This window comes from Ascidia mentula, chromosome 5 (genome assembly GCF_947561715.1).
Source record: "Ascidia mentula chromosome 5, kaAscMent1.1, whole genome shotgun sequence".
In the NCBI taxonomy this organism is placed as follows: domain Eukaryota; kingdom Metazoa; phylum Chordata; class Ascidiacea; order Phlebobranchia; family Ascidiidae; genus Ascidia; species Ascidia mentula.
In genome coordinates, this window is record NC_138570.1 from 3,773,267 (window position 1) to 3,795,186 (window position 21,920).

Here is a 21,920-nt window from a genome sequence, read left to right on the forward strand (position 1 = left end):
GTATTTAATTAACGTTCACGATATTAACAGCTTTTGAAATGAGAAAAGGGGGCATTATGATCTTGTAAATATTCCGGGGAAAATTTCGATTTCTATTCGGCCGTCTGGCGCGAAACGTGAAACCTAATATAAGCACAATGTGTTGATGGAAAATCGTAAACGATAAGGTTTCGCTAATCTGTTGACCAATCGCGTAATCAAATGACGCCATTGTCTTCTATTGATGGAATGTTTGTTGTCATGGTGGGGCGGACGCTTCGGCGAGAGCAATCTGTATGCGGGTACAGCGTGTTAAACAACGTGACTAACAAATATCCAAAATAAATTTATGTAGCCTGATGCGAAGTACATACTGACAATACTCGCTGGAATTGAACATATAGAACTGCACCCTGGGAAAAATTTAGATGCATTCTCGATTTAAGAACGCACGAAAGATGGCACAGGTAAACAAATTTGTGACAGACATTTTAAAAATTGTTTTATTTTAAACCTCGGAAAACTGTTCGAATGCGTTTTTCAGTGAACCAGGAAAAAATGCTTAATGGAAGTTTTTAATATTTAAGAGTTGCTTTAAAGATAAAACCCTTTTTTAGGCTGATTTTAAATCAGATATTATGTCATACACTTTTGCAGGAAAGCTACACAAAGACAAATGAAGATGAGCCTTTGGTATGGTGTAGTAGCAATGTGTTAGCATTTATACTGCAGATATTTTTAAAATTATTTAAAGTGACTGTCTCGGTCCATGCACATGTTAAAAAAAACTGATATTTTTTTGTTTTTTCTTATCCTAACAAAAATGTTTCATGATGAATCAAATGGTTTTCAGTCTATGCATGATCTTGAAAGTGACACAATAGCAAAGCAAAGGAAAGAATTACAACTGCTGATTGGGGAATTGCAAGACCGCGATCGCGAACTAAATGACATGGTGGCAGCTCATCAACAACAGCTTTCTTCATGGGAAAGAGACAGACGAAAATTGGTTACTGTGGAACAGAGAAGTGAAAAGATGGAAAGTAAGACTATTTAGTTTTATCTATTTTGTACTGCCCAAAGCTCTAGTGCCCAATACTTTAACAGCTATAATGCCTTATAATGATTGACTTGAGTTACAGTATTTTCCACTTTATTTCTAAGCTACACCTTAAAAACATTGTGTTTCTTATAGTGGAGATAAGAAAACGCAATGAGCAACTGCGTCTTCTCATCCAACGCCTCAAAGTTTCTGACACTAAAAATAGAAGCAAAGATGAAGCCCTGGACTCACTGCAAAACAAACTCAAGAAAGCTGAATGTGAAGCAAGTGAAGCCAAGGCCTTGAGTCAAGGTCTTCAGGTGAGCCTTTGTTTATTTGCAATTTTTCTTGCTTTTTTGTCATGGGTGTGTTTTGTTGCAGACACAGAATGATGTTTTAAACACGTCCATGTCAGATCTCAATTGTCGAATCAATTCGCTAGAGACAAAGGAGCAACAATTTATCACTCAACTTCAATTGAAGGTGTGTGTGCCAGACCAAATCCAAATAGTAGATATATTTTAAAGTTGTACTAATCAAATACTAGTAGTTTTAGTGCATGAGTACTGACATTAAATGAGAATTATGTTGCTACAGTGAAAATATAACTGTGATTGTTATTTTTTTATTACTAATTTGTAAATTTATGACGTCTTTTAATATTTTGATTCAGTCCAAGTTAAAGATTCAATGATTGATTTTCATTGTATGTTAATAATATTTTTTCCAAAGGATATTGGATATGTATCATTTTTGCAATGAAAGTAACATTTCAACCAAACATGCTTCCATTCTTAAAAATAATATATACGTTGTTTACGAGATGACTTGCTTAGTCAACTTATATTCATAGGAAGGGGATTTGGTTGGAGCTGAAAGTCAAATAAGCGAGCTGAACTCAAAACTTCGACGAGTCGATACAGAACTAAGCGAATGCAAGCGTAACGGAGCAGCAGCTCATGCTAACCTTGAAGAACAGAGGGCAAAGTACAGGCACTGTCAAGGAGAATTGGACAAAACTATAGGTATAAAATTTTTGTGCATGTATGTATTCCAAACCAAAAAATTGTTGAGGTTTTTTGAAACTTGTCCTATTTTTTGCGTTTATTGTGGTAGCGGAGATGGCTACAAAAACTAGTGATTTGATATCACTCCGTCAAGAAGTGGCAATTCTTAGAGACGAATCACAGAGCATGAAAAAAGATTTGTATCTGGGAGGTAAACAACCCAAACACCTTGACATACCACTGCATGCAATAGTTTTTTCAACATTTTCAATCATACGTTTCATGCAGAGGAGCAAATCCGTAGGAAAGAGGACTTGCTCTCTCTGCAGAAATCTAAGCAGGATCGCACAGATGTTGAACTTGCGGCACTGAGAGAGGTGAGTTGTTTCTGTTGTAAATTTTATACAAAAGATTGTTTTACAGCTTTTACCTTACATTATTGTTTTACGATGTAGTTATATGAACGACAGCAACAGGAACTTGCTTGTCTGCAACTAAACCTCTCCAACTCACAAGAAATGTTGTCCAAGCAAGAAGAGAGGCTTAATACTATCAGGTATCACTTGTGTTGGTTTTTGTTGTCAGTTATGTTCTTTGTACAACGATCATTGAAAAAATTAATTTGTTGTTGTTAAGTGTGGGGACGCAGAGTTCTTTTTATTATTTTAAGGTTCAGTAATGAACAGTCAACAGAAATTCCACCAAGTATTTCAGAATATGATATTGTTGAAAGTAATGAGTTTATGCTGTGTCTGGAGGAAATAAGGAATAATGTCAATTCATTGAAAGATGTATTTGATAAGTTGTTTCCCTTGGATAACGAGAAAAGCCTAACTTTGCCTAAAGACCTGTGTCCCAGTCATCTGAGGAGGGCATTAGCTGAGGAATATAAACAGGACAGTTATCTTTTTGCAGTTTATTTGCAAGAGAATAGTTTGAATAATAGTTTGTCCAGACGGAATAAGTGTGAGCACTGGCTTTCTGAAACACCACTAACTGATCATCAGCAGCTAAACCCTGATACTGCAGACAAAACCAGTAAAGGTTGTTATAGTGGTGAAGACAAGATTCAGCACAGAGAAATTAATATGTCAGCAATTAAAAACAGCCCGTAAGTAGGTTTGGAAATTGTATGGGTTTTGGTATGTCTTGAGACTTCTCCATTGTATTGTACATTTTTTGTGTAATTTTAGTCAATGTGGTTTGGAGTTTGATGGGTTCGACAACAGCAGTCAGACAACGAATGACCTTCTGGATGAGGCAAGAAGGTCAACGGAGGAAGATTCTTTTGCTTTCCTCAGGTCGTCTCCCAGATGCCGAACCCCTAAATGCACTTCTCCATCCCAACTCAGGGTATGTTGCTTTTCAGTGATTAAAACGATTTCTATTGTTCGTTTAGCTTTTGAAAAATATTCTCCAATATTTTAAACCGATTTTGCACTTTTTCTTGCACGTAAGTTTGGTTGCAATTCTGCATGTACATAAAACAAAAGCGAGCACCTCTTATTTACTTGAAACAAAACTATTGCACAAATATTACACTTCAAATGAAACAAAACTCGCACACAACACTGAGGAGTAACCACAGGTTTACACATTGACCGGTATATTGGCAGAATTCAACCTCTTGCTCAGCTCAGCCATTGTTTCACTTAATTGTTTGTTTTGCTTGATTAAACTTTCCAGTTTGTTTGTTACATCCTCATTGTGGCGTGCTGCTTCTCTGTATTGGTCTACCAAGAGCTCTTTCATTTCCTGTCACAGCAGAAGTGTAGCATGTATCACAAATAGAACATACTAAGCTATCACAAATGTTACCTTCTCAGCTGATAGAGCTTTTGTAATTGCTTCGGGTATGAAATCTGGATCATCCAGAAAGAAACGGATCAACCAATTTCTGTTGACATGCTTGTTTGGATACATGACATATTTTTCCACAGTGAGATGCTTTCGCATCATTTCTGGTATCAGGAACTCCACGTCCAGCGCCAAATTAATCTAAATTATAGAATACTTTTTCTGCTTTGTCCTTGCTGAAGTTTTATATTTTATCAAGTTTTGGTTAGAAACATCTACATTTAAGTGTTTCAGTGGAATTTATCTGAAAATATTAATAGGTTTCAAAAAAATGTGTTTAGAATTAATTCAGGTTTTGTCCAATTCTTTGTGCTGAGAATTTATGTGACAGAAAATAGGCAGAATAATCTTACGGTCATCTCATATTATGTTTCCATCTTACTTGCATTGCCATCTTCTGTTTTGTGGCTTGTTCTTGAATACTTTTAATGTCGTCAACAGCAAGCCCAACCAAAAGATTCATTGTAATGATGGGCATGAGTACAAGAAACGTCAGGTAAACAACTGTTGTAACTTCGGGGTAAGATACCACTGGCCGAAATGTAGTCTATTACAAAGAAATCACCATATGCATGGATACAAAAATGCTTGACACTACACATGATTTTTATAACCATTACCCATTGATTAATTTTTACAAAACAAATACTTTTTATCAAACATTGGTGCTATGCAGTTAACAATAAACTTGAAAATGAAGTTATGTGTACAAGCCTAACATTGGGTGTAGAAAAAAAGATAAAAAAAAACATTCAGTGGAAGTTCAACACATAACAGAAGTTTTGGGACAAAACATATTTACTTACACAGGTTTCTGTATGGTTAGTACAGTCTGGCTCTTCACCAAAAAACATGGAAGAATAATCCAGCTCTCCAATCATCATTACAAAAGTCTTGACCACTGATTGCCAAACTGTTTGAAAAACTTCCTACAAAGTAACATGTCAGAGTTAACTTAACTGTTACCACAGACTTCAGCATAATGCAGTGAGTTCAACAAACTATTTTGGGTTTTCTCTTTGTAATGTGAATAGCCTTGTAGTTTTCAGGGGATCAACATGTTAGGGAGTATTGAAATAATAGAATCACAGTATAACTTAGAAAAAATGAAATGGTCAATGACCACCAGCACAAAAATTCCAGGCACCTGATTTTGCAGCATCATGTAAAAGAACAGTGCAAATGCAGTGATGTACAACATAAATGTAACAAAAAACTTTCCAAATGTCTGAACAATGTTAAGAAACATGATGACGTAGATTCCCAAAGTTGGAAGTTTTCTCACAAACAGAGCCAACGTCAACCACGACGAAAGAAGACATACTGATGCCAAATTCCATTGCCATACCTGGGCAAAACATTTAAACCAAATACAATATTCCAACACTCATTTGTCAGGAACTGTTGTCTAACCTCTTTAATTCCTGTGACTGAAGTCATTTCTGTCCAATCAATAATGACTATCAGGGAAAGAAGGTAAGAAGTAACTTCGAAATAATTGTCAACTGACTTTAAGTATTCCCATCCAGTTCTCCATATCTGAAAACCCTTAAGTAGCAAAACATACCATTAGGCATTTGAAGAACACATCTTCATGTTAACATTGTGCCTCTTTGATAAGGTTGACACTTGCGAAAAATCCAATCATAACTGCTAAGAAGGTCATTATTCCGTTTTTAAGATTTCCATGTTGACAGCATTCGCAGGCATACTTGTTCCACAGTGGATTTGCACCGTCTTTCAATATAAAACATGCATTCTTTCCTTGACCTTCAATCTAACAGTAAAATGTGGTTTCTTTAACATGCAATGACTACAGATACAGTTCCCTTTAAAATGCAAAACTGAGTGTTTGGCTAGCTTGCCATTTTTTCATACCTGTACTGCATAGGGAGGTGGAATTGCCAACAAGTAGCCTGTCAAAGGCAGCATAAAGCACAGGTACAGCAGTAGAAGTGCGTAGTAAACTACTCTGCCATATTTTCTCCACTTAAACGTCAACAGAATGTTCACCAATGGGTGGCTCAGTAGTTCTGAACTGCCATGTTCCACCTAACCAGAAATGCAAGCATAATCGTCAGCAATCTACAAATAGCTTTGTTCTGGGGAGTCAGTTACCATAATGGCAAGAGGATGATTCGTTCTCAATACTCCATGTCTTTCTGTATATGGTTTCGACATGGTGTTGAGTATTCCTCCCACTTCATAGCAAGGGGCTTGTCCATCATCTGCTGCATTTTCACCACCTTCTTGTAAAGCTTTCCAGGCCAATACAGAATATGCGTCATCGAGGAACTCAAAATCAAATTGAATCTGGATAAAACAAAATAATACCTGCTTTGGAATTTAAAGTCTATTGATTTTGTGTTTCCTACTGTGTTTTTTTTTTTAAAAAACATGTTAATGTAACATAACAAATTAACTTTTTACACCAAAACTCTGTGCTTACATTGTATTCCGGTTCACTGGGAGTCAAGTTGGGACTAACACGTGTACATTTTGAGAAAAGTAGGCTGGCCATATCGGGCATTGTTTTTATCATGTCACGGAGTGGAGTGGAAACGTAACCATTTTCTGCACAAATCCTTGCTGACCTCACAGCTCCTTTCCATTTTGGGCTCTCAATAATTGCCCGGACGCAACACTACGACGTTAAACGTTTGTATTCAGGTAAATGGTGGCAAGGTCTTGACTTTACCTTGTGGCCATGTTTGATTGCTAGATCAAGAGGATTGTTTCCGTCATAATCCAGTGCTGATACAGATGCATTGTGTTTAAGCAGAAGGTTCACCATATTCACACTTCCATTACTGCATGCTGCATGTAGTGGTTTGGCCTAATTTCACAACAAGTTATTTGACAACAATGGGTGCAGTGGGGTCTAAAGCCAGACAACTAACACTGCACTGTTCTGCATAGTCCAAGGATGCTCCCGCTTCCAATAGTACGGTGGCACATTTTGTGTGATCGCTCATTGCACAAAATGTTAGAGCAGAAAATCTCTTGCTGTTTCTGTGTGGAAGAATTAATTTGTTCAAAACAGATTTGTGGATAAAACTTGACCAAGTTGTGAATAGATTCAAGCTTTTGTTAACCTTACTTTTCATCCACATTTGCTTTGCTTTCAAGCAAAAATTTGACTGCATTCTCTCGTCCGTGTTTGGCAGCAATTAGCAGTGGTGTGTTACCATGGCGAGATTTGGCATGCAACTGGGCAAGGTTTTTTTGCAGTAACAACTTAAGGGCCTAGATACAAGAAAATGCAAACTTAAAAGGAATTCTGACTTGAAAAAAAAAAACATTTTAAATATTTACCTTCACATGACCCTTTTCTGCTGCTAGATGTATTGCAGAGTTTTCTTGGTGGTCTTTTAGCATCAAGTCACTTTTGGCACATAATAATTGAACCACCTTGTGGTGACCTCTTGCAGAGGCAAGGTGCAATGCCGTGAATCGGTGACAATTTCGTTTGTTGACCAGTTGACCAGACATTTTATCCTCCATAAGTATCTGCAAATTGAGATTGTTTCAGAGCCATTACAATAAAACTTGTTTTATTTAACAGCAATTAATTTTCTAACACACGGCCAATTTAGTCACCTTAACTATTTGAACTTTGTTTTGAATTGAAGCCCAATGCAAGCAAGTCATTCCATCTTGATCTTTCACGATCAAATCTCCACCAATTTCAAGAAGGTTCTCCACAGTTTCCTTGTTCCCATTCTTACATGCTAATAGCAGTGCTGTCATCCCTCGACGATCCTTAAGATTTACATCAGCACCCCTTTATGAAATGTGTAAATGTTGTTTTTTGTAATTTTCTTCTCTTTTAGTAATTTTTTTCCATTGATGTATGCCAGCACACCAAAAATTCAGTATTATAACAGGTTTTAAAGTTTAAGGCACTGGCATATTTTCTTAAAATTTAATGACATTATTTAACTATTTGCAAAGATTGACAATAGTTTCTCCACATTAACTTACTCGGCAACAAGAAGTTTGACCACCTCAAGTTTATTACAGTATGCTGCACAGTGTAATGCAGATCTTCCCATGTTGTTTATACTGTTAACATTGTTAACCATTTGCAGCAAGCTTTTTATAACATCCATGTTCCCAATAGAAGCAGCAAAGTGAAGAGCAGTGGAACCTTTTAATGTTACCTTACTTGCAACTGATTCACCCCCTATAAAAGAATTCATGTTATTTTCTGCTATGCTTTGGGGTACTTTTGTGTGGAACGAAAGGTCTGTAATGCGCATGGTTACAAATTCAACTTTATCCCGAATTAAATAGCAATGTTTTATGCCATCACACGATTGGCAGGATTGCCTCACCATGCAGGACCTTACTTACTAGACGATCACAGCTATTGTAACGATCATTGGGTTTACAGGCTTCGCAGCTCAGACGGCCCAGCTGAATCAGCCACTTTTTATCCAAGATAGATGGGTGTAATTTGTAGTTTTAACTTGTGGGTTGGATTATAGGATTAGAGCTAGCAAAATATACCCAAGGCAAGAAGCATTTTAACAGCTTTGGTGTGATTTTTTTCTGTTGCAACATGTAGTGGAGTGTACTTTTGACTTGTCTCCATTGCCAGCATTGCTTTCAACTTTGTCTTGTCAGTAGCTGCATGTTCAATAAGCACCTTGCCAACTTCCATGTGCCCTAAATTATAAGCATGACATGTGGTGACAACAAATGTTTGCACACTTTTCTGAAAAATAGCGAATTGACAAGGCTTCAAACGTTGGCATTATTGAAACTTGTTAACTGACAATTTTGGAACTTGTAGTTGGTTAATGCCAACATACAAAAGTTTGTGTGAAAAAACATTACTTTCGAATAAAGCTAAATTAGAAATGCAAAACCTTCAGAAGCTGCTAAATGGAGTGGGGTCCACGCAAACGTGTCTTGAGCTGTAACATCTGCCCCTGACTCAATCAGGAGGATGGCTGTTGCAGTTGAATTGTGAATGGCACAAACATGCAGGGCTGTAAATCCTTGTTTGTCTTTGGCATGCAGAAGAGCTTGGTTGTTTTTTGTAACACATTGTTTGTAAGCCTGTAAGTTGCCAGCATATTTCTTGTTGTGTAGTGATTGTGATTACCCACAGTCATAGGCGTCAATTTTTCTATGTTTTGCAATATATTAAGGGTGACTTTTCCAGGTTTTAGAAACACGGCAGATGACTCAAATTCCGTTTCATGTCACTTTGTTTTCACACCGAACCATTTTGTTGTAGCGCTAAGTTTTAAACACTTTAATTACGGGCCCCCTTGTTAAAGCTGTACATTTTTGTTTCATTCCATCTATTGCAAGTTTAGTAATTATGAGGTAACAAACAAATCTATTACAGAACATTGCTACTACAATTGCTGCGTCGGGTAACAATCCAGAGACATTGTGACAGTGATAATACAGGTCGTTTGAAACTAGCTTAACGCTTAGTATAAAGTATGTGGTTTTTCTGACAATAATGTTTAATTTAAACGAAATCCAGGGGTGACAATACACACGTTGTCACCCCTGCTTGTTTGTGAGGGGTGACATGTCACCCCTAAATCGACGCCTATGACAACAGTATTAAGTTAAAATTATCTACCGGACAAGTGAATGGTTTCCACTTAAGCTCTGCTTTCTGTGGTTGGAAAGTTAAAAGTTTAACTGCCGCATCAATGTTATTTTTCCGTGCTGCCCAATGCAGTGGAGTCATTCCCAAATGGGTTGTTATCTACAAATTTGTATCCAGTAAAACTTTTTATCGAATTTGTTACTGAAATTTTTGCACACTTTTTGAAGGGCATTACTCTTGACAAGAAGTTAATTTTGAAAATATTCTTTAATTAAAAAATTGAAATTTTACTTTCCGAATTTTTTGATTCAGCAATTCACGAAAAAAGGCAAATATTTGTCATGGAACACAAAATACCTCGTGCACATTAATTGCATGACACCATTCCAAGATCTGGCTAACAGCTGTCTTGCTTTCATAGCATTGTGAAATGAGGCGTTCCAAACCTTTTCTATCTTCTACATCCTAAACATATTCAAATATTCAAAACTAAGCAAAATAAAAATATTTGGAAACAGATTAGAAAGATTTTTAACCGGAATATCTTTCTTTTTGATGGTTGTATATCTGGCAGCCAAATGTAGTGGTGTTGCACCCTCATGATTTTGAGCATGGATGTCTAGTTCTGAATAGGATATTAATTCCATGTCTAAGGCAATCTTTTCCATCGCACCTGAATTATTTTGTTGTTTTATTTGCTCCAAATTATAAAAATGTGTATTCATTAAAAAAATTATCACGAAAAATAAATACTTTATGTTTTAAAGCATTTGAATTCCAGGAAGTACATTATAGCCGTTTAAAAATAAATCATTTTATTTTAATGTAAAATATTGTTGGAACCTGTTCTTCTTAGAGGTTTGGAGAAGGTCATTAACAGCTGACATATCTCAATGTGGTTATTTTGTGCAGCATAGTGCAGTGCAGTCATTTGCTTTTGATCTTTCGCGTTGAGACGCAAATGAAGAATCCTTCGTTGAAAAGTTTTGCTTTCAATTTCCTCCACCGATTTGTGAACTGCTTTCAAAATTTCCTCCATCATGCAAACATTTCCTTCTCTGGCAGCCTAAATGCATTTAAAATCAGCAATATTTTATGGAACATGTATCCATAAACAACATTCACAAGGTCAATGTTTGCTTTGGAGAGGTGCCCATGCGTTTTTGCACAAAATGAAATACTACAAAGTTTTTTTGTTTCACTGATTCCAACCACTGGGTTTCTACAGTAAAACTAGATAACTGGGAAAGGTCTTGTCAGATTACCAGTCAGTCAAATACCATTTCACTCTCTAGATTGTTTTTTATCATCTAGATTGTTTTTTATCATCTTACCTCATGAAAAGACTGGCTCACTATAGCTTCATCTAATGTTTGATTGATTCTACTTTCCATCTCATGGTACTCTGGTATGGATGATATAGACAGTCGGTAATCCATAGTTTCTGGTTCCACACCTCCTGTATTAAATATAAAGTCCAGTTTTGAATCTGAATGTAATGGATGCCATTGGGAGTGTAAACCTCAGTGTTGACCTGCCAATACACAGCTGCTTAAATTTCATTAGTGCTTTCAACCACAACTATCCGGGGGCAAGGCATTTGAGCCCGCTTTTATGATTAAATACACCCTGTTAAACATTAATAAGAACTTACATCCCCGACCCATTGTTTTACCTTTTGATGTTACACAAAGTAATTCGACTTGATTATTATACGTTTTTAGCAGCAATTACCATTCTTTGCAAAAATCTGTAAAAGAGACATTTGCCAACTCACAATTTTAATGATTGAGAATTACCATTAAAAATGCGACTTGGCACTTGCACCATAATTTCAACATGTTTGTTCAGTGAGTTCTCATGTGATTAATTGCCCACAGAATAACAGTAGTGGAGTAGATAGGCAAATAGCACCACCAAAAGATCACATGGATACCCAGCTAATTGTCAGATTTAGTTACCCATTGATTGCCTTGAAACAACACAGTCGCGTGCACTGTGTTTGCTGAGCACACAAATCGACAGGTGCATTGTTGTGGGTGACTCAGATCCCAATTTGCTATCAAGAGATTTTGCAAACTTTTTTCTGTCCCCTTGAAACACAAAGTACAAAGTTATGAGCATTCAATTTGGAAATTTGAATGTACCACAATAACATGAGTTTAGTTTTTCTCACACACAAGCTGCCTTTAAGTGATTTGATTTTTTAGCAAAGCCAGGGTTGTCTAAAAAATGCAAGGACAATTTAAAATATGTTCAACTAAACAACCACTTTCTTATCAAGGATGGATCATATTCACCAACATCAAAACTGCAAAGGTTATTGAATGAGTCCAGGGACATGGTGCAGTGTTTGGAAACCCAAGCTGCTCTTCCAACCAAGCCATACTCTTCCAGACACAATCGCCACACCTACTAGAAAACAACCAACTAATGGAAAAGAGCATATCCCTTTTCTCCAGATAATTTTCCTACAAAGTGTTATGTACTCCACTGTGTTTTGCTTAAAACTGTTTTATTACAATTGTGATGTTTTTTGTATCGTTTACCTAAATGTTTGAAACCTAAACATAATACAGACAGAAGCTCAGTGTAAACTTAAAAAGTTGGGTTGAAATGAGACCATGATTCAATACAACAAACTTTAGTTTCTTCATTAAACACAATAATTTTTTAATATTTTTGTCTTGAGCTGTAATGTCCTTGTTCATGGGCGGTGTTTGTAAGTTATGAAGTACCAGTACAGTTTCGTCAGTTAAGTACTTGCGATCACAAAATATCGGTGATTAAAGATTGATTTCATTTGAGATTCGAAAATGTGAAAACGGAGTAGTTCCACCAAGTTGTCTGCTCACAACTTACCTGTCGCCAAGGTGGCAGTGCAGAGTTCCCGCCTAAATTCCAAACGCAGCTTAGAAATCATGGCGCCCTCTAAAACCCAAAAAGTCTGTCTGAGTCGTTTATTACTCAAAAATATCCACTGGAGTAGGACTAACAGTGGGCAGTTTTTTTTATTTGGTTTATCGAAAGTTATAAAGTGGCCACAATTGTGCCCTATTTCTAGATTTTTTTTGTCGTAGCTTTAATACTGTCCATAGAAATAGTTGTGTAAACAGAATATAGTTTTGTAAACTTATAAACAGAAAAATCCAAGTGGATATTCAGCGTTTACGTGGAAGCGAATAACAAACCGACTGTTCGATGTGACGCATTTAGATATGGCGCATTTTCCGAGAATCGCCAACTTGACTTCATTCTTGATGAAACCTTTCAACGGGAGCCAAAAAGCTCACCGCTCCATCCTAATCACATTACTGGGCGAAAATCAAAATGGCGGACGTATGACGTAACGAAATCGGGTTGAGGCCTCAACGAAGTCTGCTGAAATCCCACAGGACCACTCAGACGCGAAGCGATATCATTTGTCGTTTCTCAGTACGTTTCTGTCAACGAATTAGCAGCACAGGTTCGTAATTTGAGGTTTGATAAAATTTGTTTTAACTTACTAACTCTATGATCACCGTATGTCAGTGTTGTAAATGGCGTTGGTTTTTGATTGGAAATCATCAAAACAAATGAGTGTGTGTTTTAAATTACTTTTGTTTGTAATTTCTTTGCTTAAGAGAAAAACTGTTGATGTTAAGTTTTTTGATGGCTCAATATTTTTTGCGGGAACCAAATGATAGAAAAAAACAACCGCGTAGGCTTAATACAACTAGTACAAGAAATTCTTTGCTGGCTGTGGGAGTTTCACAAACGAAACAATGCGCCATACTATTATGATCTTTTTGAATCCGATTTCACACACGTACTATCCTGATAACAAAATCATCAGGCTTAAAGCTTTGGCATATAACGCATATGCAAACTTTTTACGATTAATACGAATGCAAAACGTTTATTGGGTTTTAAGCCATGCAAATGCAAAAACCTTCATTTATCTATTTTAATAATTAACAGGTTAATTTCTTTTCTAATGCCAACAGAACAACACAACGCGTTTTGCAAAGCATTTAGCTGACACTGTTGTTGTTAAAATTTGTCCTGCATATACGCCACCATGAGTGAGAGTCAAACAGAAGAAACTACTTCACCGACCTTAAATTGCAAAATGTCGGCCAAAGCCAATAACTTTTCAATCGAGGCAATCATGGCTGTCGGAAAGCCATCGGTAAAAAACTTCTCAAACAGGAAGAGCTCGACACCCAGTGAAACACCAGAGTCCTCGGATGAAAGAGGTAAATAGTGCGACCACAACTGGGCTGCACTTGCGATTTTAAGCTTGAAAATAAGGTTAAAGTTACCGACAATGTGGTTTATAAAAATGCAAATTAACAACTGTAACTTTTGTTTGGTAGTGCTTTTTGCATATTGAAGGTTATGATTATCGCCACTAAAGTTTGTGGCGTTCTGTAGCCTTATACATTTAAATGATTTATGCCTACACCATATTGAATTATAGTGCAAAGTTTGTTTAAGGGTAAAAGCTGCTTACATTCTCACAACTTTCGCCTTACTATTGCAAAAATGGCAATCTTTATGATTGCTGTTGTCGGTTGAATGAAATGTAATGTAGTTAGCAGTGAGCACACGTAATTTCTACCTCTCTTCTATCTATCACTGCAAAAATGGGGTAAACTGAATCAACCGACCAAGATACATGACTTATATCAACTTAGTCGCGTTTAAAACTTTTTCATGCCGGTTTTTACTTGATGACTATTGTGATGTATACTGTCTGTTAACTTTTCTAAATCCACTGCCGCTTGTTTCTAAAACCCGAACAAAAGGAAGGGTGACACTAAAACAAACACGAAAATATCGCAATATAACAGGAAACTTGTAAGCGTTCACGATAAATATACGAAAAATTGCTCCTAATGAAAAAACTCGCTGTACTTACAGGTCGTCCTTATAATTTTATATCTAAGCGACCTGAGCACAAGCGGACAGTCAGAAAATCGCCAAAAAAATAAAACTGTATCATGTAACGTGCAGATGAGCGAGACAATCACATCAAGACATCGGCGGTAACGCAAAGCGCTGGACGGAATCCTGAGAACGATTCGGGGGCAAAACCCACGGAAATTTCCGATCTTCTTCCAGCCTCCTCCAGCCCCAAACACTCGACATTGAAAGATCTCAAGTGTTTGGTGGAAACGAAAGATCTTTGGAAAAAATTCCACGAACTTGGAACAGAAATGATAATCACTAAATCGGGACGGTCAGTTGTTTGTTCGTAATATAGCTTCCCGCTAAAGTACTCGTTTCCTATTAACAACTTAAGGCGAAGAATCTACCGGACATAAATTTTTGAATGTATGTGATTTCTTTTGGGGAAAAAAATAACGATTTTTTTCTGTAGAAATTTCTGCTAATTTCGATAGTCGTGAAAGGGGTTTTGTTTGATCGCTAGCCTTATAGGTATCAAAAACAAGCAACGTAGCCTAGATACCATCACACCTACTCCCTATCTTCAACAACAAAATTAAATTAATTGCAGACGTATGTTTCCGACCGTTCGTGTGTCCTTCTCCAACGCGGATCCTTCTCACAAATATATCGTAGCGATGGATATCGTCCCTGTCGATAACAAGCGATATCGATATGCTTACCACAGATCGAGTTGGTTGGTTGCAGGTAAGCATTAGAAGCTACTATGGGTGTTTCATTTTTAAGTACAGGTAAATTGATTTGTGTGTATGGACGCAGTACAATATAAGTTATAAACTGGTTCTGTAGTTATATATAAATATATAGTTATAAACTGAACTACCAAGAGCAAAAAAGAAACATTTCCTACGGTATTGTGAATCTTTGAAATCAACAATATAGCCCATATAGCTGATGAAAAATTCATTTGGCAGACATTTCATTTGGTTTTGCAATCATTTTTAATTTAGTTTGATGAATAAACTTCGTTTCAGTTTCTATGGCGCCCAATAGAATGACGACAAAATGTTTGCTATACGTTTAACTTGTTACGTACATCGTCACATAGGTTATTGAACTGTTGGACTACACAAGTCGCACAAACTTACGCCATTGCAAAAAAAACCTATACTCAATACAACAGCTGTGGTTAAACTGTGCAAATTAAACTTTAGCGAAGAAACATCAAGATATAGATAATTGTTTTAATTTATATCTTGTTCAGGCAAAGCTGACCCGCCTTTATCACCTCGTCTCTACGTCCACCCCGACTCCCCGCTCTCAGGATCTCAACTCAACAAACAAATATTCTCCTTTGAAAAACTAAAACTCACCAACAACGAGATGGATCAAAACAGTCACGTGAGTAAATGATATGTTTGGGTTTTGGCATGAGATGATTTAATGTTATGTAAAGGAATTAGAAATCATTTGTTGTGAGCATGCACGGCCGAACATAACTACTTTTTAAACAAACTGAAATAAACCGAGTTTCAGAAAAATTAGCGCAAAAGTATCGTCCTTATATGTCTCATCCTGCGGCAGGAAACGTTGTCAATTTTTTTTTTCAAATCAGAACCCGTTTTTTCTGTCCGACCGAACCTTGTCGTAAAAGGCAAAATGTGGAAAAATTCGTGTTCTGCACACAGTGCGTCGGGTGATTCAAGGCTCGGGGACTTGAATTTAGTTCAAGTTTTACTGGCCAGCCGTCTTTGTGGGTGCACCGCTTTCCATTCAAATAACAATCATTTTTGTTGCCTTCTCACCCAAAGTAGTCACGTATACTCCCCAGCCTTTAACAGCGTCGTGCGAATTGTTACATATATAGCGGGCCACCAGACACTCTCTTCATACCGGGCCAGTCCTGCAGAAGCTTCTCACATCTAGTTTTAAAACAAGTCTTATCACACGAGGGCGTGTTAACAGATTATCATCACTTCTTGAAACACGGCTAGGGTTTGGCTGCCCATTGAAAGAATGATTAATTATTTTCCACTCGAACTTGTCATCTGCCGTCTGTGTCCTGCAATCCGCCGGACTTGGCTAACAAAAATATTCATTTGAACTGTTTTGATTCTTCGTTGCTCAAAGCTATCAAATTTTGGCAGCCGAATCGTTACAAATTTTCTCTCCACTAGCTTGAAAGTTCAAAGCAGGTTACCAGCAGGACAATGCTCTCAAGGTTACAAATCAAAAACAGTATTTTCTTAAATTGTGTAAAACATGATGGTACTTCTTTCTTGGGGCCGCAAACAAATTTTAAAATTTGTCAAAAAACTACGGACCTGGATGACTTAGGTCTTAGGTGACAATCAGTTGTTGTTACATTCCATGCAAGGATAGACAACAAAGAATGCACGTCACTGATTCAGTTCAGACCTTTTTCACAAAAAAAACTCTAAATTACAATGATTTACCAATTGGAGGTTTGGGGAGCAAGGTTAGAATTACATCGGCTACTAATCCGTGCTCTTGTCCCCGTTGCTTCCAATCTTCTTACACGTACTCGGCTATTTGAATAAAACTATATTTTTTTTGATGATTTTATTATGTCTTTGAAACACACTTGTTTTTTATCAACTGTAACACGTCGATTATTATTTTTTTTTAATGTGGCAACACTTTTGGGGTGAAAACCTTATGTTTGTTTCATCTAATTTGTAAAATTTCATGATTATCGTCTTCTCGTTGAAGTCGTCGCTTTCGGCAAAAGACAGAACGCGGGGTGTGACTGTGACGTATTGCGCGTTTACTCCAGTCTCTGGGTTCCCAATGCCTTGTTGATTATCAGGTGTCGAGACCAGAACCTTGTTGAGTGGTATCGGCGGCGTCATCACTCCGGCGGCGGTTGCTTTGCTGATAGAATTGACCGGAGATAATGCGCCCCGCTAGATTCGTTCTGCTTCCCAACTTGAACCGTTGTAGACTCGTCGGGTGCACAGGCAATTAGTCATTGATAGCGAGCGTTGCATGGGAATGTGTAGAATAGACGACCTTGTCTAAGTTGCATTTTGCCCCGACGTTGGGCACCCAGAGATGTCCGCGACTGATTATGTTTCACTTTCCTCCACGGCTGCGATTTGAAACACAGCTCGAGGTGAAGGAATCCGTGCTGATTGATGACAGGCGCCTTTGCGGCGTTTATCACAAGTTGAAGCATAATCGATACCATCCCAATGCCCACGCTGTCTGCCATACATTCCATTATATAAAATAAAAATTACGGCGTTAATTCTATAGATCCAAGAACAGGTATTTTACATGCTGCCCGAACTGTTGCGTAACTCACGTGTCCGGCCCCTCTGTGAAAAATCTTTTGACGTATTCTATTGACGCTGTACAAAATTTATGTAACGGAGTGTTCATTTACATTTGGGGCAGTCTGAGTTGGAAATGGCGTCACGCAAAAAAGTTGCATAACAGTTTTGCCATTACGAAATTGACTTCTTTGTTTTAATTTCAAGGCAACACTTTTGCCCAAAAACATCATAGCAAATCTATTCACCTAAAATTTTTTGTTTTCGGAGTAAATCAAATGCATATTACATTAACAATTGATAGCACTTACGTCAAATATTTCATTGCTTACAACACCATTTTAAATAATTTACATTATTCAGGTGATCCTGAATTCGATGCACAAATATCAACCACGAGTTCACGTGATACGCAAAGATGTGGATTTGGTGGACATGGGAAAGCTGGATGTGGAGCAGTACAAAACCTTCATCTTCAGCGAGACCCAGTTCACCGCCGTCACCGCGTATCAAAACCAATTGGTACGAATCCTAATCGAGACTGCGAATATATAGGATGGCTGTGTTTGTTTGTAGTTTTGTGTTGCATGTTAGGTACGATCTCATTTTTGCGCAAAGAGAAAATGTTTAAAAACAATTGCCAGTAAGAGAAAGAAAAAACGTGTGCCCAAAACAGTACTTTACGGCCTTCATTGTTGCATTTTGATTGTTTCAGATAACACGACTGAAAATTGACAGCAACCCTTTTGCGAAAGGATTTCGTGACTCTTCCCGAATGAACGAGTACGACAGGTCAGACTTCTTTCAATTAAAAGTCATAGTAACACCGTGACTACAAATACCCCACATCTGTTTGGGCAAAAACACTTTTTTTTTCTTGCTTCGACCTTCGGTGAAAACCATAGAGTACGGGTTCGATTCCCAGCTCGTGCGCGCTGGGTCATGCAATAAATCGCCCTGCGGAGCGACTGTTGTTTGGGTTCGTTCATGGCCCGTGTCATCGCTAATTGACATGTCGAGGTGATACTCCTTATCGATCTCACCTTCCAGTTGAGTTATCGGCGGATGCGAGTGAGAAAAAGATGCGGCGGAGAGCGCTGCCGTCTCTCGCGGGATTCTAGCAAGAGTTCGAAGTTCCCCGGCTCCGGGGGAATATGGATAAAAATCTGAGACGCGAGTCAACAACATTACAGGCGGCGCGGTTCATGAATTATTGAGGCTGGCGCTTGAGAGGCGATCCTCTGAACTCCGAGTCAATTCCGACGCGACGCGGCACATTGGCGAGTGATTTGCCGCGGATTTTGCGCCACCCGCGATCGAGGGGTAATGAATAGCCAAGGTTCCGCGCCGGTGCTGCGGGACAACGAGCTAACCGTGTTAACGTCGACCCGAAACCTTTCGCGGCACTTGATAAAATTACGAACGATTTCATTAGGGCCGTTAAAAGGGGCGCCACTTCTCTTGATCGGATTAGCGCTCCTACAATTCACGACACCCACGGGCTCAAATCATCGCCGCCTTGAAAGAGACGAAACCTGCGCCGTGGGCCCAGATTGATTTTCTGGCCCCCGAAGCTACCAGCTCGCGTGCTGCGAATTCGTGCGCCAAGAAGTGGTTTTTACGGTAATTGACAGCGGACACGCGATTACAATTAATTTCTAACGCCCCTCGATGCCTTGCGTTTCAGCCGATTGCCAAATTTTTCGCTTGGCCTCTTCTAAGAGCGCACCACGGGCTTCAAGAGTCGGCGTGAACGATTGAAAGCGACGCCGCACGGAAGAAATTCGGCGGAAAATATTCGCTAATTTTATAAAACGATCGGCGACGTCGTGATATTTATATTGCCATCATAGAAGGTTAAAAATTAACTCCGACTAATTGGACCAATCCCATGCATGTTTAAAGCGGCTGCCAAGTGCAGTACAGATGCTGATGCGATTAACTCGTGAAATGTTTATGATGGTTCTTGATAGAGTGTAAATATCCGCATGCATTTAAAATGATATTAAACTCAAAAATGATATCAAACTGTTTAACCAATAACGGTATATGTGGCAGCGTGTGGATATTTTAGTCATTTAAATAGTTGAGATCTTAAATGTAAATGGGCGTTGTCTGCAAAAAACATTACAAAACCCATCTTCAATTTTGTTCATTTTAAATTTTTTTATTATTCAACACAGTTGAGAGCAAACGCTTCGTGTACAACGATGTTCTTCCGTAGTTCCGCAAATTATTGCATTATTTTTACTCCGAAGACAATGATTTCATGACCACGTTTTTGTCCGTATTTCAAAAGCACCATAGCAACGTCGAGGGCCAAAATTTGTCATCAAAATAAAACATCAAAAACCCTTTACGCGAAGCAAAAACACTCTCTCCGTTGCGTGTTTTGCCACTTTAACCCAATTACCGGGAACTATAGTGACAACTGCCACCAGCCCAGTAGCCGTCCGATTAGCGCGACCTAACAGATGGCTGTTTTTAAAACAGAGACGCCGTGGAAGGGATTCTCGGGGATCCGCGTCTCATCCAGCCAACTACCACCGCATTGCGCCTCTTCAGCGAAGATGGTAAACCACTCAGTTGTTTATGCTTTTCTAGTTTCTCTGCTGGCCTTAAATATAAAATCCCTTCAATCTTTTATGCAAAATAGTTTAACTTTAATAAAGTAATAGTGTTTAGCTGTTCTCACTAAATCATTTCCGAAAAATCAATCTTAACGGAATAGTCTTAGCCAAGATGTTTGTACTGAAAAATGTTGCTTTTTTCACATTGTTTGCATTATCCTGTATCAGCCACGGTAAAAATGGTAGATCCCGTGTCCATTCATTGTTTTCTGTTGAAATCTTGTCACAGATATACTATTAAACAGTAGAATTGGAATTCTATATGGCGTGCTGTATATACCGTAACACCGAAAACAGTTTGTTTCAAAGTTATAAAACCGGCAACGGTTTGTTTTCAGGTGTTGATCGAGAAAACGGCAGATCGAACATTTCTCGACCGTCGTCGTACGATATTCCAAGAATAATGCAGAATCTTTCTGCCGCCCGTTTCAACCCAATTTCCACATCGGCTGCGGCTGCTTTGTCCTTGCGAGCTATTCCTCCATTCGGGTATGAAATTTTGGAGCTAGAAGATGTTCCCACCTTTACATTTTGGCGCCGGTTTCTGATCAGCGAAAATAATAACCTTTTACGATCAATGCCAAATTTTGTTCTAATTTGTAGTTTCTACGATATATCAGTTTAAGTTTTTCCTGTAATTAGTCTTATAATAATTAAAACGAAATTTTCATGCAGATCGGTGTTTGGGCCTTTGTCGCTACAGCGAAGTAATAGTCTCCAAGCAGCCGCCGCGGCCTTCAGTCAGTATCATGCTATGAGACGATTCCATCCATACCTTCTGCAAGGCACATCTGCACTTGGAGCATTGGCCAATCGTGATGAATCGTCTCTAAAACCGTTGCGATTTAAGCCTGTCCCGGAGACTAAGCAACGATGAATACTCTCTCACCGTCCGGAACCAGTGATTGCAACTGGTACAAACAGTTAACAAATAATGCCAGTTAATTATCTGGTACCGAAATAACGCTGTGGCCAAAAGTATAGGCCTCCAGAGTTCGTTTTGTTCATTTCAAAACAGTTTCATTGAAATTATAGTTCCTTACCAAAGCAGTGTTTTCGTTGTTTTTTTGTGTTATTGTTATATGTTGTTTGCTAATTGCTGCTAATAAATTCCATCATAAGTTGACGTTTAGTGTTTGGAAGGAATCAAAATGCTTTGTGAAGGGGTGTCATGTTGTGCATCTAGTAAATTTCTATTTGGGAAAATGAGCACCTTATTGGTCTATTGCTCAGTTATTCAATCGACCGTTTCCCCAAGAAGACCTAAGTTTTGTACTAGCGAATAGCACCATCTTGCGGTGATGATCCAACTATAATAGCAATTGCTTGGTGGTGTTGCGAGCCATGTTGCTGGTTACACAACTGCGGTAACAGGGGGCGTTTCGTAGGCGGGCGAAGAAGGGTATTTTGATCGCGAGCAAGCAAGCAAGACAGATCATTTGAGTTTTTGTGAAGCAATAATAGAGCGTTTCGGTATATATATTTATATACTGTTTACGTGTTTCCTATTAAGGATGTGAGTATCGGAGTATCATATACTAAATCAGAATAGCTATACAAAATCTGTTGGCAGCCAATTTTCAAGTTGTTCAGATTACACAGAGCACCTCATCAGTTTTTTTGGCTAATGTTTGTGTT

At 38.2% G+C, this 21,920-nt stretch overlaps 3 protein-coding genes across 4 annotated transcripts; 2 read left to right on the plus strand and 1 right to left on the minus strand.

Annotated features, from left to right (window-relative positions):
• Positions 1-142: 142 nt before the first annotated feature.
• On the plus strand, positions 143-12,044 carry LOC145902011 (coiled-coil domain-containing protein 62-like). Of its 2 annotated transcripts, XM_082989846.1 has the most exons (12): positions 143-446; positions 637-672; positions 833-1,022; positions 1,175-1,341; positions 1,403-1,504; positions 1,875-2,046; positions 2,138-2,239; positions 2,317-2,405; positions 2,484-2,584; positions 3,222-3,381; positions 10,592-10,597; positions 11,748-12,044. In XM_082989846.1, the coding sequence occupies exons 1-12, from the start codon at positions 408-410 to the stop codon at positions 11,880-11,882; spliced, it is 1,299 nt and encodes a 432-aa protein (XP_082845972.1). In that variant the 5' UTR covers positions 143-407; the 3' UTR covers positions 11,883-12,044. The 2 variants fall into 2 exon arrangements, with proteins under 2 accessions (XP_082845972.1, XP_082845971.1); XM_082989845.1 differs by lacking the exon at positions 10,592-10,597.
• On the minus strand, positions 3,619-10,584 carry LOC145901555 (transient receptor potential cation channel subfamily A member 1 homolog). The gene is made up of 23 exons (XM_082989282.1): positions 10,580-10,584; positions 10,307-10,521; positions 10,000-10,136; positions 9,821-9,928; positions 9,494-9,622; positions 8,760-8,952; positions 8,398-8,556; positions 7,870-8,071; positions 7,486-7,669; positions 7,201-7,395; positions 6,986-7,131; positions 6,786-6,897; positions 6,584-6,721; positions 6,335-6,529; positions 6,004-6,198; positions 5,764-5,937; positions 5,495-5,662; positions 5,299-5,433; positions 5,033-5,233; positions 4,661-4,814; positions 4,268-4,416; positions 3,847-4,026; positions 3,619-3,783 (listed from the first exon to the last, which is right to left on the minus strand). Exons 1-23 carry the CDS (start codon positions 10,582-10,584, stop codon positions 3,619-3,621), a joined length of 3,639 nt encoding a protein of 1,212 aa, XP_082845408.1.
• Positions 12,045-13,523: 1,479 nt separating the features above from the next.
• Positions 13,524-21,159, plus strand: LOC145901959 (T-box transcription factor TBX20-like). The gene is made up of 9 exons (XM_082989780.1): positions 13,524-13,701; positions 14,462-14,687; positions 14,967-15,103; positions 15,621-15,757; positions 18,016-18,174; positions 18,368-18,444; positions 20,146-20,225; positions 20,621-20,771; positions 20,958-21,159. Exons 1-9 carry the CDS (start codon positions 13,524-13,526, stop codon positions 21,157-21,159), a joined length of 1,347 nt encoding a protein of 448 aa, XP_082845906.1.
• Positions 21,160-21,920: the final 761 nt, after the last annotated feature.